Genomic DNA, 27,091 nt, shown 5'->3' with positions numbered 1-27,091 from the left:
TTTAACTCTTCACTATTATGTTATTCTTATACACTTTTCTAAGGTCCACATTTGTGTGACCATTTTTTTTTATGTTTTTGCGGATGTAAACACCATAATTTACCCATTGTGGGACAATAAAGGGATTTTCTTTTCTATTCTATTCTATACAAATTTCATTAAATGCTAACAGTCAATCTTATAGGTACATACCAAAAAATATTAAAAAACAAACTGACCGGCTAAGTTAAAAAATTAAACTTGTATTGATTTATTACCAGGTATATTTCCAGGGTTTACTTGTTTTATTTGATGCTTATGTCTCCCACTTGTACAAAAGAATAAATAAAAATAAGTCTAAGATAAAATATGTTATAAGCCCAATATAACAATTTTACTGACATGGCCAGCACAATCCATTAGTTGTTTAAGTAAAGCAGTCAACGATGACACCCTCCACAGTTTTGAATGAAACTAGCAGTTTGCTGAGCTCTACATCCAATCATATTAATGGAAAGTTGAAAGTCAAAAATTGCATCAGAATGCTGCAACAGGGAAACTTCATAACATGCTCTACAACTGTCTCACTGGACAGGTTACTAAATAAGAAAGTTCTTAACTGGGAAAAGCAAAAGTAATACAGGACTTTCACTCAACAGTTCAAAGTTCAGATTGGAAATCAATTTAAAAGTGTCTAGGAATAGAGGAGAGGTTCAACATCCCAGTTCCTTAAGGTCCATAGTAAGGTTCAGCACTTAGCAAGGTATTCTACTGTGTATGTCCAAAGCCACAATAGCTGTCTATTAGGATGTTTGGCACCTTTTATGCTTATTTTAGGCTCAACGTAAAGGTTGGTTTCATTTTACAAGATCTATATAAAAAAAAACAAAAAAACAATTCACACCTATAAGGCTCAACTTTCCAACAAACTAGCTAGACCAAAACCTGGGGGGGGGGTGGGGGGGGGGGGGGGGGGGGGGGGGGGGGGGAATCCATGTACTTCCGTATAGAGCACAATGTAAAACAGTCTTGCAAACAGCTCAAGTCACAGATTACCTCCATGCCATGCAGCATTGATGCATGCTATGTTCCTATAACATGAACTACTTCAACCTACTTTCTAATAAGCCATTTATATCAATATCTAAGTTTTTTTATTGGTCAGATGGTATATATTTTTCTAAAAGTTTGGGACATCATTAGCTGTATTAACTGTTATTATACAAGCTCACTTATACAAATATAACTTAGAAATAAATTACAAAAATGTACTTTTTGTCGATAGTCACTCTACTCTTAGTGTTACTAAAACCATTTATAAAGATCAGAGCACCTAAAGTACAATGGTGACATCTGGTGATGGATCATAAAAAAACACCCCTAAAGCATTGTAGCTGTTTGGAAGGAGTTCCATATTTTCATAACAAATCATCACACTTGTAAATACCATCACATGTTTATTAAGTGACATTACAAATGAAAAATAAAATTAAAAATACAGATGGAGTACATAGCCAAAGCAAAGTGTGGTGTCGACTTCATTTTCCACTAATCCGTTTCCACAGTGACGCCAATTTTTCTTTTTAAAGCACCCACAGGACTTAAATGCGAAGTTGAACAGAAGACATTGCTGTCAGTCTGTGAGAATTTAATAAACATACAAAAGTTATAACTTCAGCTGGCTCGGTATATATATATAAAAATAAACTAAAGTGAAATATAACACTTATAAATGATGGTCCAAGGCTAGAGGAAATAGCTAAACACAGAGGAAAAGGAACTTGTTACACTTCAGAAGAAAAGAACTTTAGCCATTTCTTAAAAGTCTATAAAAAAGGCCCAAGGTGCATGCTCTATTTTCTCTTGATCTCATGTTTTCCGTCTCGTTTTATTTAAGAGGCTAGGTCTGCGAGTCTCAATTAAAAACCCTGTCCTCTTTATTTTTTAGTTGTGAGATCAGATTATTTTTAAACACTGTTTCTTTCCTGTAAACATGAAATTCAACAGAAACTGATTGTTCACCTAACTGTTAAACACAATTCACAAGAATTTGTTTTTGCTCTCCATAAATCTGTACACACTGGTCTTTTAAAAGCCACCTTGGAAAAAAAAAAAAGAAGAGCAGTAGCTGAGGATGGTGACAGTATTGAGTTATAACAACAACAATAATAACATCAATAATTAAAATGATTTGGGTTTGGCCTTACTGAAAGGGAGTTATTTATTCTTGAAAAAGGTAAACCCAGTCCTTAATGATGGCCATGGGTCCTGGAGCAGTGGGAGGGGGCTCTGTGGATGCGGTTTTGGCTGTACACTCAGACCCCCTCTGGCCTTTCTTAAGAAAAGAAAACCCCCCCAAAAAAAAACCTGGTCCAAGTATGACCTCTAGTGGCTGGGAGCAGGTAGAGCACAGGAGAAAAAAAAAAAAAAAAGAGGATGACGGTAGGACATGGGTGGTTTCAGAGCACCACATTCTGGTGGTCTGACCGGCAACATTGGCAAACAAAAGTAACTGGATCTGGGCTGGCCTTGCTGACTGTCTTTAGAAGATCTTTCCTTTCTTTTGCTTTTTTTCCAGAGTCCTGCGATACAGAAAACACACAAACAATAAAGCAATGCATATTTAAGAAAACTGAAAGCAGTTTATCAAATACCAGCACTAATATAACACCCTGGAGAAACGCATTGTTCACAAGAGTAAGCATTTTGTTTTTTGGTCTCAGAGGTGCTTGGAATTTGGAGAGTTTGAGAGGGTCCCTGGAGAAAACATGGATGGATTTCTCTCCACTGTGATGTCTCAGTTAGTTACGATGCGACATTACAATGGCAATAAATTGTGCAATGTATAATGTCCAATTTACTATTTGATACCCTGTGAAATAACACATTTCTCTATATCCCAATGCGAAAACTATATATATATATATATATAAATATCCATCTATATAAATACCCAAGTAAACCCTGTGCAGTAACCTTGTACAATGATACTATTGTTAAAAAAACAAAAACAAAACTATTTGAGCTGATGTAACGAGTAAATCTCTCTACTGTGAGATCAATAAAGGCAATCAACCAATCATCAATCAATCAATTATGTAGAGGATGGGTGGAGGGAATGATAGACCAAGATTACAACAATATTTCATTTCAATTTGAAAAGCTCTCCCTTCAGTCCATCTTCGAGCATTCTGTACTCAGGCAGGCGCAGAGAGTACTGCTGGACCTATTCCCACATCCTTCATAACTGAAATCAGCTCTTGCCTTCTAGCTGAAGGTTGGAAATCCCAAAAACCAAACAGAACTGCTTTAAATACTTCTTTATATTCACCGCGATCAAACCTTATAAATCAAATTCTTAAATAGATCTGTAAGGGAGAAATATTTAGTATTGTATGTTATTTTTTACTTATTTGTTATTCTCATGGACGGTAGGTAGCCTATGTGTGCATTTTTAGCTGGTATTAGTTTTTATGTTTCTGATGGCATACACTACTGTGCACTGCGCACTTGAAAAATTTCCCCTTGGGGTCAGTAAAATCTGTTGTATTCTATTCTAACTTGAGTTTCTTTTTCCTGACAATTTGGAGATGCAAGTACGAAGCATTTACTAGTCAGAATAAATAATTGTTGATTTTATTAAATGTAAAATGCTAACTTTAATGTAAAATAAAGCCAATACAAAAAAAAAAATGAATAAGTCTAAAAATAAAAACAAAAACAAAGGTTAAGCAACAACTTAGGTTTTCCAGATATGAAGTCTGGAACCTCAATCAGAAACCAAGGCAGTGTAGTAAGCAGTGTCATCTTTACCTGGAAGCCTCCATTTTCTGATGCTCCAGCCGCTGTTGCAGCTCCCAGTTTGACCTCTCCTCCTCAAAGACGCGCCTCTTCTCCTCCAGCTCCTTATGCTGGGCCTCCAGATTCTTCTTCATTTGTTCGTGACGTCGCTGAAGCTGCAATGTAACAGAGGCGGTTAAGCTAAACTCATGTTTACAAATACAAATTTTAACGTCAGTTGGATGAACAGAAAAAAAAAAAAAAAAGAAGTTATGTTTTTCCAAAATTAGGATTTTTTTTTTCTTTTTTTTGAATTTTTAAGACACTAGTGGCTCGTTTTTATAGACAGTAGGCTGACAAGAAAGGGGATAAGAGAGAGACATGCGGGAAAGGACCACAGGCCGTATTTGGACCTGGGTCGCCCACGTCGAGGACCAAGGCCTCCATACATGGGTCGTGTGCGCTAATCAGTGCGGCCAAGGAGTCTTTAAAAAGTGATATAAATGTCATACATTTTAAGTTAGAGATGTTTCTTTATGGAAAAACAAAATGGTTTTCATACTTGGATGTTTGAAGATTGTGAAATAGAAAGTAGAAAACAGTGTGCAGCACATTTCATGTCAGTACTTGTAGTGTTAATTGGTTTCACTGCACAGAAACACAAATAGCAGATCAAACTGTAGCTTCTAATCAGACAGTTTGCCTCACACGATTCATGCACACCTTTAACCACAAACACACATCAGCACTAAGGAAGTGAACACCCGGAGCCAGACTGAAACAGTATTACTGTCTGAGTGTGTTACCTCTGCCTCAGAGTCTTTGAGCTTCTGCACTTTTTCCTTGACTTTCATCTCAAACACTTGCTCCATTTCCATCTCCATCTTCTTCATCTTAGCCACATGCTCTCGCCTCTCTTCCTCCATCTGGGCCAGGGGACTCCTGTGGAGCGACCACAAGCGCAGAAAAAAGAAAATAAGGAGGGGAAAAAAAGCAAAAAGGCAGAAATACTTAGAGATGAATCAGCAGCAAATATGTACTCATCAGTAAGATGAAAGAATGTCTACAAACCAGTAATTCCACAAATTAAACGAGGAAAATGTCTTATAATAATTACTACAAGCAAAATCAGGCAGTTGTCTGTAACATTTTAAAACAATTATCTTCTGACATGGAAATCCAACACATGAGAGGATCAGGCGGGAATAAGAGGAAAAGCTTTAGGAATGACTGAATCCAACAGGATAAAGACAGGAACTGGAAATGCACCACAAGGTATGGGAGAAAAGTTAACGCCGCTTTTAGTAGAAGTAGTTCATTAAGAAAAGTTAGTAAAAGCTCAATTGGTGCTGAAAATTTTAAAGAAACATCATGAAATATGTGGAACGGTTGCCATGAAGTAAGAGAATAGTAAGAAAATCAACAATGGATAAAAACAGGCAAACACACTGCAAAAACGATCTAGAAATAAGTAAATATTCTTAAATTAAGTGTATTTGCCCTTAATTTGTGGAGGTAAATCAAATGATTTTCTCATGGAATGAGTTTTTTATTCTTAAAATAAGATAATTTGATAATATTCACTTAAAATAAAACAATGCAAAAGTTTTTTTTTCTTATTTTAAATGTTAAGTATCTAGTTCCATTGGCAAAGTGTCTAACTTAACTCCTCAATTCAAGAAAAATGCACTTATTTTGAGAAAATTACTTATTTAGATTTCAATTTTTTGCAGTGCAGTTTAACTGGATCTCGTTAGGGCTACCAAACTGTTTACATTTGATCACTGATGCTTTTTAAGAAATGGAAATTTCATGAGAGCTGTACACTTTGTGTTTATAAAATGACAATAAAAGTTGTCTAAGTCTACCTTTTCTCTTAAAAGCTTTAAAATCAGCCAAAATGTCATTTTTTCTAAATCAGTAATCTTCAGGCTTTCCGTGAGCCAAACTGTTTTTGAATTCTTTTTTTTCTTACTATGTTTCAGTGTGTTTTACACTGGCAACCAGTCCAGACATCCCATGCTTAGGCCTTGAATGCAATAAAACAGGACTCTCAGTCTGTTTGAAAGGTGGAAAGATTCCCCCCCTTTGAAAAACAAATCAAAACACCAGAAAACACAGCTTCTTAGATAGAAACAAATCAGCTTTCTTCCGCAACATATGAAAGTCATCATCTGAGAAGGAGCAGACAGGAGGAGAAAACACCTGAAGGCAGCCACTGGAGGAGCACAGAGGAAAGATGAGGAACGTGTAAACAAACGGTGCAAAAATGAGGTGAAAAAGTTGTTCACTTACATTCCATCAACTGTGTCCATACTAAAAAAAAAAAAAAAAACACACACACAGCATGCAATGATGAGGCCATGCACTAAGATAAAACCAGAACATTAAAATAATCTGTGACATGAAGCTATTTTCTTACTACAAATGAAAAACAGAAGAAGTGGATGTTATGGGCTGTGTCACATTAAGAGCAGTGTTAAGATACTCAGGTGAGAGTTAGATTCAGTGCTCTTTAGTGTCAGTTAGGTGTTCAACTGTGCTTTTTCAACTATTAAAAGGCATAACTGGGCATTTTTATGCAAAGCGTTAAAAAGAAGAAACTAAAGAAAAAGACTTCTCAAACCTCAAAGATGTGAATGAAGAACTGGAATCACTTTTGACCAGAAATCTAAATTCTGCTCAGGTCAGGGGTAGCACTAAACAGTTCTCCTTTAGCTACAATCACACGGCTGTGGGACCGTGAATGAACTTAGGACTTACTTGGTGGACAGCTGTCCTTTAGCTTTGTTGTTGTCCACTCCGTTGTAGGTGACAGCGGCCAGCTTCCTGCTGCGGTAGTTCTCATAGTGGACGTTGTTTGTCACATCCTTCAGATCCTGCATGTGAGTTCTGACAACAGACAATGAAAAGAATATCAGTGATCTACTAAATACAGACACTGTTTTTTTAGGAGACCCGAAGCCTCAAAAGGCATTAATTGACACAAAAAAAGAGGCCAGATGGTTTTAAGGTTTCTTTTCCCATATTTGAAACAAACTGACTAACTAGAAAAACAGAGGTTGATGGATCACAGAAAATTGTAGGTCTTGCAACAGATTCTCAAATGGATTTAGGTCTGGATGGGGACTAGATTATTCCAGCAAATGAAATGTTGATTTTATCTGTGCTGCTCTATTTTGAGACTGGAAACCAGACTGAAGTTACTGCCTTTGGTCAATATCAACTGGAACGAGGCACCAGACCCCAGCAGCTCTGCATGAGCAAGCAGCTAGAGATGATTTATCAATGAAAGCTTCGATGGAAACCATATCATTCCTAATTCTGACAGTTAGTTTACACTCTTTGTTCTGCTGAAAGGTAAACATAAGTCCAGTCTCATTATTTTTTATCCTGCCCTGCCTTCAGCCTCATCCATTCAGAAGAATTCATGCTGCTGCCTCCTCAGTGTGGGGATGGTAGGCTAAGGCTAATGTGCGGTGTTAGCAATGGAACACATTTCCTTTTGCATGTGGACCAGCACATTCGGCCAGAAGGGTTATTTAAGGTTTATTTAACATAGAAACATTTTAGGGGGGTGATGAAGACTAGACTTCAATATTATTAAATGATATGTGAATAACAAAGTGTTTGATTTTAGATATATGATTTTAATATTTCTACTTTTTAGAATGTGAGGCATTTATTTTAAAAGCCCTTAATGATGATTGGTCGGGATTGAGAGAGAGAGAGAACAGCTTCCAATAAAAAAAGAAAACAATCAATGGAAGATATTTGTCTGATGAAGGTCCACGACTAAAACATTGCATGTTGAAACTTCTGGATCTTTCTGTATGGATTAAACCATTTAAACCTCTTATCTTCTATGTTCATTAGAGTTCATGATACATTTCAATAATGTTCTGCGACATTCAACTGAACAGTTGAATTCATACCGAGCTTAAATCATAAAAATGGAGGACTCTGATTCTAATGAGGTGCAGTGTAAAAAGAACTGGATAGTGTGATGGGAAAAACATTTTACACTCTATTCTTGTTAGGCCTCAAGTTAATAACTAATAACTTATTTGTCATCCTACTGAAGGCATGTCCAAAGTCAGTGCTAGAAGGCCGCTGGCCTGCAGGTTTTAGACGTTTCTCCATTTAAACAGCTGATTCTGATGATTGCAGTTCAGCAACAGCCTATTAATCAGCTATCAATAGAAATCAGTTATGGACAGCGGTCCTCGAGTTGCACCTGTAGACATGCCAGTCCTAGTGTATGTACATATGAAATATTGTTGTACCATCAGGTTTCCATTTAAATACATGTAGCATCAAATCACTAATATATGCATCCAAACATTTCTTTGTAAACACATGCATTAGGTTAAAAGCCTAAATAACCCAATAGCCCTAAATAAAACATGTTTCTAATGTGCAAGTTTCAGTACCTGATGAGCATGTCCCTGAGGATGGTGAAGTCACAATGGTCGCTATTTTCAACTAAAATGAAACAATAGAATCATTAAATGATCAGGATGCAAAAACCCTTTAAAGCTATTCAACTTTCATTCAGGTGTTTAATGTTCAACTAAACTGCCTCACCTTCTGCAACCCCCCAGGGGTATTGTCTTCCTCTCACCCTCTTGCCGTTCACCTCAATGATGGTGTTGCTTCCTACAACAGCCAATGGCAGCTTGTCCTGAACAAGGAAGGCGGAGAGTTTATTAAAACTATTACAAGGTTGTAAATGTAAGCTTGCATCACACTGCTACAGCCTGAGATGCAAACATGAGAACTTGGTAGGCAACATACTTTTATTTTCTTCACCAGCCTGTTCTCCTCTTCATCATCTGTTTCAGGAAACTCATATATCTTGATTTTGTGCTCCTGGATTTCTCTCATAATCTAGAAGAAAAAGGGAGGGTGTAAGAGGACCATCTGCAGAGTCGCTTAACAGAGCATTTAACACAGAGACAAAAACAACGCAATAACAAAAGAAAATAAATGGAACTTAAGATATTTTAATTTTAGTCATAGTTTTTTTTCCCACAAACAAAGCCTTTTGATATGACATAATCCACTGAAAATGGGATTTTCTCCCCCGTCTCTGTAAGCACCCTACAATCCACCATTGATATTGTTGATAAATGCATCTTTCCTGGGTTTTAAACCAGTTGGCAGCCGTTATGTTGTGGGAATAAACTATTGCTACCGATTTCTGTTATTCGGTCCAAGTGTTCAGGCCTCCATAAGAAAAATGCAATTTTTTTTGTCTACCCAGAGGAACAACACCGCACGTGTGCAGCGGTAAACAAGGAATCAGCCTAGAGCAGCCAAGTTAGTTAGCACCTCCCAGCAAAGTGTAGAAATATTTAAGAAAAGTCCAACAACAAGTGCTAAAAAAGCCACAAAAAAATTCCAGGAGGGATAAGACTGGAATTGTGCTTGGAATACAGCATGAACTTTGATTTTGACTAAAGTGGAAGCTAAAGCTTCTGAGGCATTCAAAGGTTGATAAGTTTGATAGTTGAATAAACGTATTTACTGATACTAGCGATAGCAATGCTATTCATATGCGCTACTGTCCATGTTTAAATCTAATTAAAAAAGATTGATAGATTTATTGGTTCTTACTTTGATACTCTGTCCCTGATTGCATTTTTAAGAAATGTAATTTTTCTTTTTCCTTCACTAGAAGTTAAGACTTTCTGTAGATCTGTTTATTTACTCATATCGGTTCGTCTTCAACTACACTAAGCTGTGGCTTTACTGCAAGACTAAGCTAGACGGTGCGGCTCTATTAGGTAGTTCTGTGGTACTGTCAGCAGATGGCACCATGTCTGTTTATACATGCTTATAACACCTGGTGCTGAAAAAAAAAGGACAGACACCTGGTGTATAGAACCTTATTTTATCATGATCATTTTTTTTAGAGGCATATAACATGACTGTTGCTGGTGACATACATTTTCAGTGTTCTTTACTGCTCTTAATTTGAAATCTCAGTGCTTTTGTTCAACCACAATTTGCATTAAATCCTTTGAACATTTCTAATTACAAAGCAAATTACAAATAAAATTTTAATTATTTCCACTGGTTAGCTTATGGCTTAAAAATAACCTCTTATATAAAACAAGTTCTAATTTAAAACAATTTAAGTTTGAAAAATTCACCACCAAAACTTGCCAAGTGCTCTAAACAATAATTATTCTAAATATAGCAGAGTAACTGATCCAATGTCATTACCTTCCAAAGAATGCCATTTAGAGCAAAAAAAGCAGCTGTGGAAACCACTGACCTGTTTCTTGAACTGTTGGCATTCCTCTGGGGTGAGAGTGTCTGCTTTGGCGATCAAGGGGATGACATTGACTTTTTCATGCAACCGTTTCATGAACTCAATGTCCAAGGGCTTTAGTCTGCAGAAACAAAGTTCAAACAGTCAATGAGACTTGATCTGATTAACTGTGCTGAATCAGCCTGGGTGACCATGGCAAGAAGGCACAAAATATATCAATCTTCTAAAGGATCTTCTCTTGTTTTATTGAAGGACTGGTTTTAAGACCCAAAAGGAACATGCATTCTTGGAAACGCTCTTCCTAGACATAACTAGGTAAGATAAAATAACTTAAGCTAAAAATAGAATTCTGTGATGCCTGACTCTTACATCTAAGAAACTACCTTAAAGTCATGAGAAATAATTCCTATTCTTGGCTCGAAAAATAACACTTGATGAGAAGCATTATTGAGTTATAGCTTTGAATTTCCCATATTTACCTATAAAATTAGATTTTCTTTTCATCCGTCTGAGGTAGCCTTAGAAATGTCTCCAAGATCAAATCTAATCTACAACTTGAGCTGTTTAAATGTAGAGGAACCATGTAAGGACATTGAACAAGAAATCTGAATAAGAAAATTAAGTGTAATCAACTGCATTAAAACTTTCAAAGGTAGCAAATACCGACATTAAATACCACATAGGGAATTTGCATTAAAGTTTTTAATACGTATTATTATAATGAGTATTATAAACTGTTACACTATAATAAATAAGGATAAGGGACTAGCATTCGACCGTCAGTAAAGTTAAGTGTTTTGAGCTGGATTTTTGGTTAATGTTTTATTATTTAGATGTGGCAGGGTGTGGCATGCAAAATAAATTTGTTTTCTTTGCAGAAAAGAGAGGATAGCTTATTATGCTACTATTATTGCATCACCAGCTTTTTTAATTGTCATGGAACTCAGCCTCAAGTTTTTTTCATTCCTTTGAGAGGATAAGTTTAAGAAAAAGTGGACAATCAACTCTTGTGGGGGAAAAAATTGACTGCAGATCACACTTTAGTTTGTAGTCACCATTTTGTGCAGGTTTAAGTGAGGCTGGGCAATCCAACAGGGACAGCGCTGGCTGCTAAGCAGAGCTGCTCCTGCTCCTTCTGAATTTATTTCTGTATTTCAACCCCTTACCCTGGTGTTTGGGAATAGAGAAACACCACAACGATCCCCCAACAATGGTGAGGAAGAGAAAACAGAAGTCAAACTTCCTGACCATGACTATTGCTCCTCTTTTGCAGCTCTAGATGCATTGGCGCTTTAGCCTTAATTGACGAGCTGTAGCCAGAGATAGCTTTTCTTCAGATGCAGATGGAAAATGTGGCCATCAACAATTAGTTTGGATGGAAAGGTTAGCCGTCTCCTTCAGAGACGGCTAACCTTATACAAGGTAAAATGGGCTACAAAGTGAATTTAAGATATATTTACAGAAAAAGCAATAGCTCCTAGCATTAAGCATAATTGTAAGTATACTCATGACAGAGCAGCAGTTAGGGCCAGAAGCCTATGCATGTGTGTACATGTACAAAAAAACTAACAAATAAGTCACTGTCTTTGAAATTACAGCACCCCACAAACGTTTAGTGGAACCGGAAAATTCTTCAGCTCTAACAAACATTCAAGTTAAGTGAATTTAGAATTGAAACTATCACTGGCTACAAGATTTATGACATTACTGATAAACTAACTTTAACATGAACCTGACTGAGCGTTAAATGAGACATCCTTTACAGAATATGAGTCCTATAAAACAGCACAAACAAAACTAAATTCAGATGTCGTTGAGCTCGGAAAAAAAGCCAGCTGCCCCAAGATCAACTGTTGGTTTGTCCACATAAAGAAAACATACTGTGGTCTAGCATTTACCGTATTTTCACGACTATAAGGCGCACATAAACGTCTTTTTTTCCCCTCAAAATGTGCGGTGCGCCCTTTGGTGCGGTGCGCCCTATGTGTGTTGTAACTGCGGACTTTTGAGACCACCTCATTGAGGAGATGATGAAAGAGTGGCTGAATGTAAGGAGACCAGGTGTTTTTTTTCCACTCATCACCATCGCTGTTAATCTGACTCCATGCGTGCCCATCTCACAGCTGATGTGAAAAACATGGTGAAACAAATTAACACTGTGGTTGCTGTTATTCAACTGCTCAACATCGGCTTGAACCGGACCCAGCAGGTGCAGCAGAAGCAGCGAGTTTAAATGCAAAGTCAATGGTTGGCGCGCGTATAGACGCAGCAAAAGGTCATGCAGCAGGCGCAGCGCGTCGGGAGCGTTTATCTGACGCGCCGCCAACGCGCTGCTGCAGCTCGAGATGGAAAAATTTAAGTTTTGCTGCTGGACGCGCCGCATCAACCAATCAGAGAAGCTGATCTGGGAGCTGACAGCGAGACAGACACATCGCTCTGATGACATATGATATTAAGGCAAATGAAAAGGGCTGGATGGATGAGGAGATGATGAAAGCGTGGCTGAGGCAGGTGTATGAGGAGACCAGGTGGTTTTTTTCCACGCATCACCATCGTCGTTAATCCGTGACTCCATGCGTGCCCATCTCACAGCCGATGTGAAAAACATGGTGAAACAAATAAACGCTGTTCTTGCTGTTATCCGGGAGGTCTGACAAAGGAACTTCAACCGCTCGACATCGGTGTGAACCGGCCGTTCAAAGTAAGGCTGCGAGCGGCGTGGGAGCGATGGATGACAGACGGAGACCACAGTTTCACGAAAAGTGGAAGGCAGCGCCGGGCAATTAAAGCCACAGTTTGCGGATGGATTGTAGATGCTTGGACTAACGTGTCTGCTGGCACTGTTGTTCAAGCTTTCGCAAAAGCCGGCATTATTTCTGAGGAGCCGCCCGGCACGGAAAGTGACTCTGACAGCGAAGAAGGGGAAATTGGCATTTCTGATTTAGCGCAGCTGTTTAATTCAGAAACAGAGGATGATGACTTTGATGGGTTTGATTAATACTTTGTAATAAATACTTGAAAAAAGCACAAACATACTCAGTTTTGCTCCCGCTCTATTTTTCTACCTGAAAACTTAATTCAACAGCAGCCTCTGGGCGGGTCTCCTCCTCTTCACCGCGGTGGCTGGCAGGTGTTTTTTCATCTAAATAATCTAAATTTTGCAGCTATATTTGCTGTGATCAGTGGGAATAAAGTAGTTTTAATATATTTTTAAGTGAGAAAGTCCACCTGAAAACTTAATAATTGCAGTCAGTTAATCCAGATTATTATCCTGCCTATACTATTTCTGTCGGAGCCGCTCAGACCTCCACATACCAGCGGTGCGACTACAGTAGAAATCCCTTCAACAGCAGCTTCTAGGCCGGGCAGCCTGCGGGTTCACCGCGGCTGCTGGCAGGTGTTTTTCATCTAAATAATTTAAACTGCAGGCACCAGGATACCGGTAATAAAAGCGAACATATTCCGTCGGCAGGTTTCAGGATTTTAAGTTAATTTAGGAGTGATCACTGTCATCTGCGATGTGTCTGTCTCACGGCCAGCTCCCAGGTTTGATTAATACTTTGTAATAAATACATGAATAAAGCACAATCATACTCAGTTTTGCTCCCGCTCTATTTTTAAATACGCAGTAGAGCTATTTAAAGGTAGTAGAGGACATGTACCTGTATATAAAAAACGCGCCCTATAGTCCGGTGCGCCTTATGTGTGTGTTAATTACAGAAATGGCACACAAAACTGAGACTGCGCCTTTTAGTCCGGTGCGCCTTATGGTCATAAAAATACGGTATTACATAAATTGTTCTACAACTTAAACAGCAGTTAGCATTTCCTGAATGAAATCATCACAGTATGACAATTAAAAAGTGTTCACTTGATACCATATTAGATGGGTTACGACTAAATGGGCTCCCTCTGAAATTTATGTCCGTCTCTTATGTGAGTCTTAATGACTAATATTTAACATACGGCGGGACGGGTGGAGGAATCATGACAATAAAAAGGATCAGCGGTGTGGAAAAAGTTGGGACATCATAATTAGGTTTGCATAATTAATGTTATTACCCATATTATCTGAATTTGAAAACAAAAAAGAAGAATTTTGAAATTACAAAGGCACTACATTTTTGGCCACAACATTTCAAAAAATTAAGACACTTTCTCACTCCAACCTGATATAATACGCTTTAAGTGGGTTTGCCTTGACATAAAAACGAAGGGGGTGGCAGCTAATGTTCGGATCCGTGCACTTTTTAAGGAAGCAGTAAAGTCCAGCAGCAATGGACCTTGGACAAAAGGGCATCCAAAGCAACTAACTCTGCACTTTATGTTCAACTAGGAACACTTTTTAACTTACCAAGCTCTTCTCCTAAAACAAATCAATCACTAAAGAAAAATGTTAATTTTTTTGTTTTCTAATAAGACCTCGTCTACAAATGTTTATCTTCAGGTAAGCCTGGGCAATAAAACAATAGGTATTGCACGGACAACTGATATGATAATAACAAAAATGTGTCCGACAGACTGTTCTTTAACAGCGTTCCTCAAATCCAGGCCTTGAGGTTCAGAGCACTGCCATCTTTTACATGTGTCTCTGCTTCCAAACCTGAATCAATAACACCTGAATTACTTCCTCAGTATGCAGTCAGGTTCTCCACAGTCCTTCTAATGATTGACTAAGGTGTGTTGATGCAGAAAGATCTAAAAGGGGGCAGGATACCAATCATACCTCGAAGGCGAGAACCCTGTTCTATGATTTCACTGAAACCGATCCAGAAAAGCAGTGTATTCTGAGGGAAGTAGACTGAGGAAAGAATCTGGCCTCTCAACCTCTCAGGTCCAAGCTAAGCAAGGCAGGGAAGTAAGGCTGACCTCTTTTAAAGGTTACATGTCTGTTGCTTCAGACATGTAACCATCTAATGCAGAGGACAATCAAAATAAAAATCCTAGAGGCAAAATCATAAAACAACATTATTTTGGGACCATATCAAACTGCCCTAATCATCAACAGAGTCTTGTTTCCGTTCCGCCTGCTCAATGCCTGGTTGGTTCTACTGGAGGTTCCTTCCCATTAAAGGGGAGCTTTCCTCTCCTCTGTTGATAAATGTTTCCTCAGTGTGAAGAATAGCAGCAAAGCAAACATCACAATGTCCACTGTAGCTACGTTCACATACAGGATGAGTTCATTTCATTAGTCATTGACTTCATGCAATCTGCCAAGTTTCTTTCGTCAGAAAACTGTCTGACTAAACTATAAAATGCATGCCTTTTAAGTTGACTTGTTTTTTTGTTTTTTGTTTTCTTTAAATTTTTACGGCACTAGTGGCTTATTTTTCTGACAGTATGCTGACAGGAAAGGGGGTATGAGAGAGGGGGAGAGACATGCGGCAAAGGACCACACGCCGTATTTGAACCAGGGTCGGCCTCTTCGAGGACTAAGGTCTTTGTACATTGGTCGTGCACACTAACCACTGCTCCACTTGCACACCTGTTAAGTTGACTTGTTTCTTGGTGCTATGAAAATAAAAAATAAATATAAAACAATAGTACTGCAGTATGATGTTTCTCCTAAGATCGAATTCAGATACTGGAAGGTCACCTTAAGCCCTGCACACACACTGCAATTTCTTGTTGTTTTTTCCCCAAGCCATGCAAGAAGTTTGGGGATCAGGCTGACTCTTGGCTAAATCGCATGTTGTGCAGTATACTTGGGGGGATCACAGGACATTGGCACAACCAGCTCCTGGACAGAAATTGTGGGCAGCCAGAAAATCAAACCTGTTCAATATTTTGGTCGTAGCTCGTGAGTGAATCGCATCTTGACACATCCAGACTGAGAACTCTTTCCTCATTCTCATGTTACGGATGCAAAGATAACCAAAAAATTTAAGTGAAGTGTCTTCTTCTGTTACTAGCTCTCCCCCATTTGTTTCATTGTTCAAGATGCCGACCAGTCTTTGAGAGCGCACAGTTAGTAGTCGGATCGCATCCGAGTAGCGGTTTGCACAGTGAGGACATCGTAAGCTGCAAACTTTTAAAACCTGAGATTGATTTGCACGATTTGAGTCCGGGCTGCAAGCAACAATTGAAAATAATGCACAGTACATCCCAGGCTTTACACCACAGTGTTTGGACAGAAACCTCTGAGTTCACACTATGTTCTGTGATGGCTGTCATCCATCACGAGCAACGCCATGCAGCCATCCTCACTGAACGTGTGTAGGATCCCATTCATACCTCTGAACCCCTTTTATTTTGAAATGGTCCAGATCTGTTTAACTCTATTGTGTGACTTCCTGTCTGACTCAGCTGGTCTTTAGATATATTAGCATTTGCTCTGTCATCCTCAAGCCTGACCTCAGTGACGGATGAGGCCTCTCAGTCATGAAAGGATTACAGCATCTACTAAAATGGCTTCCCTTTGCGATGCGGAAAAAAAATGCATGGATGAAAGAGTCTGTGATCTTGGGGCCAATTGGGAAGTAATCTTACAATACTGCCAGAACTGAGAATACAGCTGTATTTATAAACCAGAACATTTCATTTTGTGGCTTTCATGTTTATCCATAATCATCCTCAACTCTCTAGTAAAGTGGCTTCATTTTTTTATTGATGTATCATGACGTAAGTATTCCTGTGGGCCTTAACTGCAAAAGCTTGTCAAGTTTACATACAGTTATAGTTAAGCTTTTGTGTATGGAGGAGGAAGAAAATTATCTAAGGAAAGAGCTGGAAGGCCCCCCAAGTCACCTCCTTGAGGTCAGTGTTTGCTGTGTGAGAACAGCAGGCTGTTGTGCAGAGGGGATGCTCTGAGAGGGCATACGGTGCCCATCCTCCAGTGATACAGTAATGCTTGTGTGCATACAGAGCACAGCCTTGTACAAACACAATGTTCCCTGAGAGAACAGACTGAGAGAGACGGGAAAACAGAAGGACAGAAAAGAGACGGCGTCTTTTTCCCCGTTTACAGAAGGACAGCCGTCAAATAAAGGGCATGAGCACAAACAGCAGATTTTAAATATGAGGTCTGGCATAAAAAAGCCCACACTACAGTAGCAAACTCTTATGCAGAACTCTGACAGTAACATATGTGGAAAAAATACTATCATTCTAGCAGAGACTAGATTTTATCAAAGGAAGAAAATTAGCACTTAACTTTCTCAATTTTGGTAATTTGACGGAAATTGATTTCATCAACAGAGATCAAAAGCTCATATCGGCCATCAACCATCAGCAGACTGTCTACTGCAGGGGTCTTTAACGTTTTCCAGGCCGAGAACGCCCAAACTATTGGCGAGATGGAGCTGGGACCGCCTAAATATATATATAGTATGAAATTGTGTTATATCAAACTGGTCCTATAGTCACTCTATTACATATGGAGTCATGTAACGAGAGTAATTTCACCCTGGGATTATTAAAATATTTCTGATTCAGATTCCTCATTGATGGGACAGGTGTGAATGAAACAGTGCCCAGCTTGAAAGAGCTCCTGTGTGTCGCTGAATGTGAGTATTGATGACTGAACGACATCTTCTGCCTCCATGTATCTGCTTACTACAGTGTGTTGACTTCATGTTAATGTGTATTTAAAGACATTTCAATTAGTGGAAATAATTGCAAAGGGGAATATAAAAAATAAAAAAAAAACTTTCAACCAAAACCTTTGCAACCCCCATGCAGTACCTCCGTGGACCTCCTAGGGGTCGCGGACCCCCAGATCACATTTTAAAATCATGCACAGTCCTCTTTATGAACCCGATGGTAGTCAGCATCTTTTCTTAGGCATTTTATCAGAACATCTCTTTTTTCCTTTCACATTCTAAGCTCTGTTTTACGAGACAAACTGGTTTTCTAACACTATAATTACAGTTTAGGCCAGGAGGGGTTCAAGCATTTTAACTTCAAGTACGAATGGTTAAAGTGGTGAAATTATTTTAATTCTGTCACCCAACCAAACAAAAACCTGCTGCTCTGACCTTTGTGGCACGGGTGATCTAGTATTCTCCCCTTTGCTCCATTTCTGTTTTCATTTCCTATCACTGTTCTAACACCCTTCCTGCCCCAGTAGTTTACTCTCCAAAGTAGTATTCCTGAATTCCTTTCGCTGCCTTTCCAAAAAAAAAAAAACATATATTTTAGCAGCTGAATGGAAAATTGTAATAAAACGATCTAAGAAATAAAAAGTGACCAGTCTTCTAAACTCACCCGTGTCCAGAGGGAGCGATGAAATAAAGGCAGCAGTGGATTCGGCTGTCAGGCATCTGTCGTCTGTTCACCCGTGATTCTGAGTTCAGGTAGTCTTCAAACTTGCTGTCTATGTGGTCGATGATCGGCTGCCAGCTGCAGAAAAACATGAACTTGAATTTTCAGTTTGGAACAACTGTATGGCTTATATTGCTAAAGTGTGACAAACGTCTAAAACATGTGGGAGCAGAGATGCCAGAGGGGGCAGCTGTGGCAATCCGTACCAGTTGCTGTTGTCGACGGCGTCCCCAAACCCCGGGGTGTCAACTATTGTGAGCAGCAGCTGGACACCTCCCTCCTTTATTAAGACTTTAGATTGCTCCACCTGCAACAGAAGAGGACATCTTAGATTACCCCATTTTATACTCTGCTCCTGTTCTGTAAGATTAAAACACCATAGTTGTCAGGTAAAAGTATTCAGACCCCTTAAAGTATTTAAGACCTCCCCTCTTATAGATTATTAATAATTATAACACAAAGTTAAACCTAGTGAACCTATTTATGAATTCATTTATTTCACAAACGATTATCCTGAAGTCTTAATTTCGTTTTAACTCCTATAATTGTGATTTAAATAAAATCCTTTGCAACCAATTGCCTTCAGGATTACCAAGATTAGCTGGAAATCTAAGCTCTTTAAATCAAAATCAATTGCTAGGTAAGTTATCTCATAGTGAGCATAACAAGAACAGCACTGCTATGAAAAACCAAAACACTGTACCTTTAAAGACATGAGCACAATAAGCAGGGAAATAAAGTCATCATGTGCCAGTATCTTTACAGACAGCAATATTACAAGTGCAGCAGAAAATATTTAGCAGCAACGACGTGTACTAACCTGCCTTCTTATATCGTGGTATTGCTTAACTAGCCTGAGAAACCACCAAAACATATAAGCACCTGGAGCTAGCAATGCTTTCAGAAATGAGTCAGATGGAATTAGCACCACAGGTCTTTAAAATTCAAGACGGTATTAAGAAGCATGATCATAAAAACATCTTTTTCAGGGGCTGATAAATTTGATTGCATCTATTTTATGAGGGGATTATAACAGAGAGCTTTTTAAAAGACACTAAGCAAATCTGTTCTGCTTCTGTTTTTCACTCGACATGTGAAACGGGGTAAATTTAGTGTCCAAACAAATCTGTTCCTCAATCCAACTGAACAATGTGAATGCTGTAAATCAATGTTTGGTCCCATCACTGTAGAGCCAAGTAGGACAAAGGTTACCCAATAGTTCAGTTGCATCTTTATTTTTAGAGTGATACTTAAAATCATGGTGGCGCAAAAAAAAGCTGAATTTTGGGATTATTCATGTAACTACTCTCATCCCTAATTTATACCTGACACCTAAATTTAAAGACCAAGACAGAGTAAAGTGGCAGAAATCCTTAACAAAGGAGACAAATTAATAAATAAAATGAATTGATCAGCAATTTCTAAAAGGTAAATAAAACAGAAATAAAAGTGGCTACTTAAAACAACAAAGGATAAACAAAATGCATTGACTTAATCCTTATAGTAAAAAAAAAGATATCTCATCTATACACAACTTGGACCTTGCTTTAACATATGAACCCAAATTCAAACATTATTATGAAAATAAAAAAAACAACACCTCTCTCCATGCAGTATTCCTGAGATTCAAATGAGTTTTCTTTATGTTTCCGCTTGTGTTTTGACTAATGGTCGATGTTACCAGCTGTGTTAACTCAACTATTTGGATGGGCAAATATATTGTTATTATGCATTGCTTTTCTTACAAATCAATTTTTGCCATTTGTTTCATGGATATTTAGGTCAGGGACTTCAAAAAGTGAGATGTAAAATCAGCTTTACTGTCCAAGACCCTTTACGTTCATGTGTTTCATGAATAATACCACAAAAAAAGAAGCAGCGACTCTTATTCACCATAACTGGGTCCCTAAACTGCATGATCAAAGAGAAATTATGAATATTAAGAAACCTATAAATATATTATAGGTTTGCATACGATTAGCATTTGTGAGCTGAAAACTCAACCAACTCAACCAAATTCAGAAATTAAAAGGGGGACAGATCATATTTTTCCTGGTTAATACCGATAAACAGTTTTTTATGGGGTCTGACCAACTGAATCAGATTTATTTTCTCAAGACTGGAGGACGTAAAACAGAAAGGACTGGAATACTTAGACATGCAGCAGCTTAAAATGAGCAGAGAATTAAAAGATTATCCCTTTTAGACATCTAAACATGAGTCCCTGAACTTTCTTTTTTTCAATATTTGATTATCCAGTCACAGATAAATAAAATCAAAAGTAAAGTAAAATTGGCTGATTTAGATTTCTATTCTTTTTACAGGTTATAGCGAGGCATATTTTGCTTATCTTAAAACAACTGACATATTTTCTCTAAGAACTGTACCTGTACAGTCTTTTTGATTCTGTGCGAAGGTCCAGGATACTCTGCTGAGTACAGGTCTGTTAGGAAAAGTGAATTAATCAAAGTTGACTTCCCCAGTCCTGATTCACCTGGGAACAAAAAGACAAAACGGGAAAATGCATCAGTATTTGAAGATACTCGCATGTATGCCTTAAAATAGAACTAAAGTATTAGAATATTATTTTTGAATAAAATGTTCAAGTCAAACTTCAATCCCATCTCCCTCAGACAATCCTGGGCAATTTGGCTCCAGAGACTGATTTTCTCTAGAGGTATCAATCTATTTGGGTTAAACAGTTAAAAGGCTAGAAAAACAATGTAGACAATGGCTCTTGTTATGCGTCAACGACTGGCTGTGTGGTCTCAGCCCTCTCAAACTTGGCCGACCATTGTGTGCCCTGTTTCCAGGATCCCAGTGAAAAGGATCATTAGTTGAAATGACCACTGGCACAGGCTGGCTTGGCTGTCGGCCAGAAGTCAATATTTAACGAAGCACCATTTACGCCCACAGTGACAGTTAAAGTGTAACGTGATGCGCTTTAACTGAAAGTGTACCTAACATATCATTTTAAGCCTATAACTGTGTAACATAGGTATATTAATTTAGTTAATGCATTAGGAAATTGTTATAAAAATCTAAAAAGAGCAGCTCGCTAATGTGTGAACAGGTTGTGGGTCACATGTTAGATGTGCCAGTCAGGGATGGTAATGCAGTACCAATCTCTCTTCCTCCTTTCCACTTTTATACCAAACAAGTGACACATCGCATGTGGGAACGGCAGGACATGTGGGCCTGCGGCATATCAGAGCCAAGAACAGCTGAACACTATGTGTATGAGTGTGTGCGAAAACAATGGCATGCATTTAAAGGTGGGGTATGTGATGTTTTCTGGAGCATGTTTTTACCATACTGATTGAAAACCTCCTCACGAGCCCATTGCGCCAACTGAGATAGAATGTTTGGAAAAAAAACGAAATCTTTTAGTCCAGTGTAGAGGGCGTAGTCAGAGGAAAACGCAAACCAATAGAAGTAACTATCATCCCTACTTCTACTGGTTTCTGGCACGCCCATCAACCGTCAGCTCTGAGCTCTCCCCACCCCTCCCCCCTGCGCGTTCACAGACTCGTGACACCCCCCCCCCCCCCCCAAGTGCCGCTGAAGGGAGGACCTGTTCGAATTTACAGACAGAACTCTTGTGGTCTCCTTATTTTCAAGGACTTCGAAGGGTCCAGTCTAGGTAGACCGCGTCCTTGGAGGATGCAGCCCAGGTTTTTGAACAGAGCCTCTGATTAAGAACAGGGCTGCCTGCACTGACGCGGCTCAGGGATTACGTCACACGGAGCGTCGTGCGCAGTGAAATCAGGACATTTCCTCACTTTCTAAAAAAAACCCGGGACGCCCGGGACAGGACGTGAAATACGGATATGTCCCGGGAAATACGGACGTTTGGTCACCCTAATCAATACTTCTTGAAATGACAACCGTGACAACTTGTTTACGACCATATTGAATTGTTCAACACTCTTACCGTACTAGGAGAAGACGACGCCATCATGGAAGTTAGCCTGTTATGTTGTGGTTAGCTAGTAATAGACATGAGCTTCTCGCCTCATCCCGAGTCACGTGCACTCGCGAGGTCTCGGCCTGTTTCTTTCTCGTTCTCGGGAACATCCGAACATTCTCGACTGACAGCAGGCGCATTCATGTAATTTGGAGGCGTGGTTTCGTGGGGTGGGCTGAAGGTGTGTATTTTCAAAAATGTAGCTGGCAGGAACCGTTTATCCAGGATCATATACCCCACCTTTAAGTATCAGAAAGCCCAGAGGACCTCCTTTTCTGTCCTTGTTGCCATGACATTTTTAATCTTCTCAGGGATTATTCTCAAAATATTGATATAGAGAAAAACAGAGAACAAAGCATTGTGCATGTAAAGATGCACCAATCAGGCTTGTCTTGAATCATTCCAGTTTCTGGTCTTCTTTGAGGTCTGTGAATTCAGATTTTTATCTTTTCAGAGATTTTTTTAAATTTATTCTAAAGACAACAAATAGATAATAAAAATGCAGAGAATATTATCCGATATAGGAGGCAGATTTAAATCAAAAACAAAACAAGGGAATAAGAGAATTTGCCTCATTTGTGCAGAGAAGAATATGAATTAAACCGTCACTTTATTTTAATATATAGCACATCAAAGCTCAAGCTATAAATTAGGGTAGCTCATTTTGACTCCTTAATTGAATGTTTTTTCTGTATTTAACCTGCCAATTAGCAGTCGGAGACAATCAATGACCACTTCCATTATACAGCAGACTGATGGATGCATCTCTAAGTTTGGGTGAAAGCAAATTCAAAGTGAACTTTTATGACCCCAAAAACCGAAATAAAAAAGGTCAAAGTCACTTAGAAATAACTGTCCGTTGTGAACATGATGCAGTGTTCTTTAGAGGCATGCTGAGCACAAACTATGTTATTCCCGCAACAGGAAGTGGTTGTGACCCTGGGACACATTTTTCCCTCCAAATATGGCTGAGGAACATCTTGGCTCAGGCAACAGCCACATTCAGGCATTTAAGAAAAGAAGCAACCGTTTCTGACATGCTGAGTATACAGGTGCTGGTCATAAAATTAGAATATCATGAAAAAGTAGATTGATTTCAGTAATTCCATTTAAAAAGTGAAACTTGTATATTATATTCATACATTACATACAAACTCATATATTTCAGATGTTTATTTTGTTTAATTTTGATGATTACAAATGACAACAAATGAAAATCTCAAATTCATCATATCAGAAAATTAGAATATTACTGAATACCAATAAAAACAAAGGATTTATAGAAATGTTGGCCAACTGAAAAGTATGAACATGAAAAGTATGAGCATGTACAGCACTCAGTATTTAGTTGGGCCTCCTTTGGCCTGTATTACTGCAGCAATGCGGCGTGGCATGGAGTCGATCAGTCTGTGGCACTGCTCAGGTGTTATGATAGCCCAGGTTGCTCTAATAGTGGCTTTTAGCTCTTCTGAATTGTTGGGTCTGGTGTATTGCATCTTCTTCTTCACAATACCCCATAGATTTTCTATGGGGTTAAGGTCAGGAGAGTTTGCTGGCCAATTAAGAACAGGGATACCATGGTCCTTCAACCAGGTACTGGTAGCTTTGGCACTGTGTGCAGGTGCCAAGTCCTGTTGGAAAATGAAATCTGCATCTCCAAAAAGTTGGTCAGCTGCAGGAAGCATGAAGTGCTCTAAAACTTCCTGGTATGTGGCTGCGTTGACCCTGGACCTCAGAAAACACAATGGACCAACACCAGCAGATGACATGGCACCCCAAACCATCACTGACTGTGGAAACTTTACACTGGACTTCAAGCAATGTGGATGAAGTGCCTCTCTTCTTTTCCTCCAGACTCTGGGACCTTGATTTCCAAAGGAAATGCAAAATTTACTTTCATCAGAGAACATGACTTTGGACCACTCACCAGCAGTCCAGTCCTGTTTCTCTTTAGCCCAGGCAAGACGCTTCTGACGCTGTCTGTGGTTCAAGAGTGGCTTGACACAAGGAATGCGACAGCAGAAACCCATGTCTTTCATACGTCTGTGTGTGGTGGTTCTTGAAGCACTCACTCCAGCTGCAGTCCACTCTTTGTGAATCTCCCCCACATTTTTGAATGGGTTTTGTTTCACAATCCTCTCCAGGGTGCGGTTATCTCTCTTGCTTGTACACTTTTTTCGACCACATCTTTTCCTTCCCTTCGCCTCTCTATTAATGTGCTTGGACACTGAGCTCTGTGAACAGCCAGCCTCTTTAGCGATGACCTTTTGTGTCTTGCCCTCCTTGTGCAAGGTGTCGATGGTCGTCTTTTGGACAACTGTCAAGTCAGCAGTCTTCCCCATGATTGTGTAGCCTATAGAACTAGACTGAAAGACCATTTAAAGGCTTTTGCAGGTGGTTTGAGTTAATTAGCTGATTAGAGTGTGGCACCAGGGGCCATCAATTTTGAACCTTTTCACAATATTCTAATTTTCTGATATGATGAATTTGAGATTTTCATTTGTTGTCATTTGTAATCATCAAAATTAAACAAAATAAACATCTGAAATATATTAGTTTGTATGTAATGTATGAATATAATATACAAGTTTCACTTTTTAAATGGAATTACTGAAATCAATCTACTTTTTCATGATATTCTAATTTTATGACCAGCACCTGTAGTTCTAGAAAACTCCAAACCAAACGTTTTGCTATTGCACGACTATTTTAAGAATCTGTTAAAGATAAAACAGGGCAGAAATCCAAAGACTAAAACTTATTTGAGATGACAAAGATGTGGTCCTGCACTGTGAGAGACATGAACATCAGCATCATTCTCTTAAAAACAACAACACAAACAAAAAGACACACAAAACAACATTAAATGTCTTCCACAAGGAACAAAAAGATTATTCAATTAATACAAGAGTAAACTGAGGGCCAAGCAGAGAGTGTTCTTACCCACAACCATCAGGGTGAACTCAAAGCCCCTCTTGACGGACTTCCTGTACACTTGGTTGGGGAGGCTTGCAAAGCCAACATATCCTTCCAGGTTCTTTTGTTGCTGTAAGAAAAGCTTATCTGTTTTAAATCATATAGTATTCATCACTTAAGTTGGAGGTTATGCATGGTACCCTACATTAAAGCAGCTGTTCCACATTATGCATTATAGTTACTATTGTGAAATAACAGTAATATAAAGCATAAATCATGAACCATTGTATACTTACAGCTGCATTGTGTTGATCATCATCATGTGGTTGCAGCATGCCGAAAGATTCAGTATCCACAAGGTCACCAAAAAAAGAAACAAAAGAAAAAGCTAAATCAATATCAGATCATCTGACAAACAAATGTCATACTTTTGAGTTTTAGGCTCTGGGGCTTTGGGGTAAATATATTCATGATCCAAGCAACTGTAAAAACATACAGTTGGCCAGACTTTTACATTTTTCCACTTCACTTGCTTCTTAAATGTCAACAGCACCATAAAGCAAGCACCGTACATTTATACAGCCATTTCTGTAAGCCTGTGGCTAGAAGAGGATTTTTGCTTCTTATACCAGAACATCCTCTGCCTGCCAAAACCAGCCCACTCGTCTCAAGTGCGATTCTAAGACATGATAATACCGATTTGTCTCCAGGGTGAGTAGCTCAGTGTTAGTAGTATCAGGCTGGGGTCACAACTTAACTAAGCTCTAAAACTAGTTAACCTGACAGCTAATCGTGATGTTCCAGACCTACCTAAAAAGATAGCTGTAATTTCAAATCACAACCGTGTTTCCTTTCCGGTAGAATCTCGGGGTTCTACCAGAGGAAGTGGTGGCAGGTGGAAGATAAGTTTAGCTGTAGAGTCTTTGTGCAGAGTTAGAGGGCCTCTTATTACTTGACTAACAAATATGTTCAGTTTAAAAGTAAACCAATATATCAAATGCAGTCCTTTAATTTACCGGCTCTCAATGCAAAGGCAACTAACTTTAAAGTCAAAGCATAAACACTCAGGTGCTAGATCCACTGTAATCCAGATTAGATGGCAGCCTTAACCTCCTTATGTCTAACCTGACATCAGGTCTGATTCTGCCTGGCTAAAACAAATGACCCAGTCATATCAGCTTAATGGAAGTAGAACTTGAACATACATCTAAAAACAAATTCCTGCTCTTTGGGACCTTAAATGGGTGAATTTAATCTTACAGTAACCCACAGCAGCTCGCAAACGCTTCCTGTCATTTACCCGTAACTTCAGGGCATAAAACTTAGCATTGTAGCAAGCTGTTTCATCCAAAATACGACATTGAACCAAATTAGTTATTTTTTGACTGCTGTTTTTCTAGAGGAAATTTCAAAAGCAGATAGGTAAAACCAATGATTATGTTATACTATTCAAACAACTGATAAAGGACAGAAGGAGGCGTTTGCTAAAATAGTTCGCTACAAAGCTAACGACAGGAAATGACACTCCCGTTGGTTTATACAGCGAGCAGAAGCTAAAACTAGCCTGCTAGCATAGCAAGCCATCCAAGTGGAGGCGGACTGGGCGTTGGTTGCTCCGACAACTGTCGTAGCTAAACAGTAGCAAATTGCTCACACAGTGCAACGAATTTTAAGTAAAACCATACACACAACCGTTTAAAAGGAGTTTTTCTCCTAAGCTGTAACCTCAGGTAACAGTGTAGTCTCACCCATAACGTCCCTGCCGCCTCAAACACCGATCATTCACAAGCCGACATTCCCCCTCGCAACTTTTGCTTAACCTACGCACAATGAGTCACGCAGGAGCCTTCACACCCAACGCAGCTACGGCTAAGAATCTGTCGTAAACTCTACGTGAATACAGGCAG

At 39.0% G+C, this 27,091-nt stretch overlaps 1 protein-coding gene across 3 annotated transcripts; it reads right to left on the bottom strand.

Annotated features, from left to right (window-relative positions):
* Positions 1-1,423: 1,423 nt before the first annotated feature.
* On the bottom strand, positions 1,424-27,077 carry sept7b (septin 7b). Of its 3 annotated transcripts, XM_038279564.1 has the most exons (15): positions 26,933-27,077; positions 25,969-25,970; positions 25,212-25,314; positions 20,689-20,795; positions 18,508-18,608; positions 18,245-18,379; positions 10,043-10,160; positions 8,557-8,649; positions 8,347-8,443; positions 8,193-8,244; positions 6,523-6,651; positions 6,055-6,075; positions 4,566-4,701; positions 3,793-3,935; positions 1,424-2,561 (listed from the first exon to the last, which is right to left on the bottom strand). In XM_038279564.1, exons 1-15 carry the CDS (start codon positions 26,934-26,936, stop codon positions 2,522-2,524), a joined length of 1,281 nt encoding a protein of 426 aa, XP_038135492.1. In that variant the 5' UTR covers positions 26,937-27,077; the 3' UTR covers positions 1,424-2,521. The 3 variants fall into 3 exon arrangements, with proteins under 3 accessions (XP_038135492.1, XP_038135490.1, XP_038135491.1); XM_038279562.1 differs by lacking the exons at positions 25,969-25,970; positions 26,933-27,077 and adding an exon at positions 25,481-25,534; XM_038279563.1 differs by lacking the exons at positions 6,055-6,075; positions 25,969-25,970; positions 26,933-27,077 and adding an exon at positions 25,481-25,534.
* Positions 27,078-27,091: the final 14 nt, after the last annotated feature.

The sequence above is a fragment of the Cyprinodon tularosa genome, unplaced genomic scaffold (assembly GCF_016077235.1).
Source record: "Cyprinodon tularosa strain WSP-4 unplaced genomic scaffold, ASM1607723v1 ctg151, whole genome shotgun sequence".
Classification (NCBI taxonomy): domain Eukaryota; kingdom Metazoa; phylum Chordata; class Actinopteri; order Cyprinodontiformes; family Cyprinodontidae; genus Cyprinodon; species Cyprinodon tularosa.
Note: the sequence above shows the minus strand (reverse complement) of the source record. Positions and strands in the feature narration are given on the sequence as shown.

What these genes read in the sequence shown, in the direction of transcription:
- sept7b (XM_038279562.1), bottom strand. Translation starts at nt 25,519, where the DNA reads ATGCTGCAACCACATGATGATGATCAACACAATGCAGCT. An exon ending in GTTCACCCTGATGGTTGTGG is followed by an intron (nt 20,796 to 25,211) that starts GTAAGAACACTC and finishes TTTTGTTCCCAG; the next exon opens with GTGAATCAGGACTGGGGAAG. An exon ending in CAGAAAATGGAGGCTTCCAG is followed by an intron (nt 2,562 to 3,792) that starts GTAAAGATGACA and finishes TCTGTATCGCAG; the next exon opens with GACTCTGGAAAAAAAGCAAA.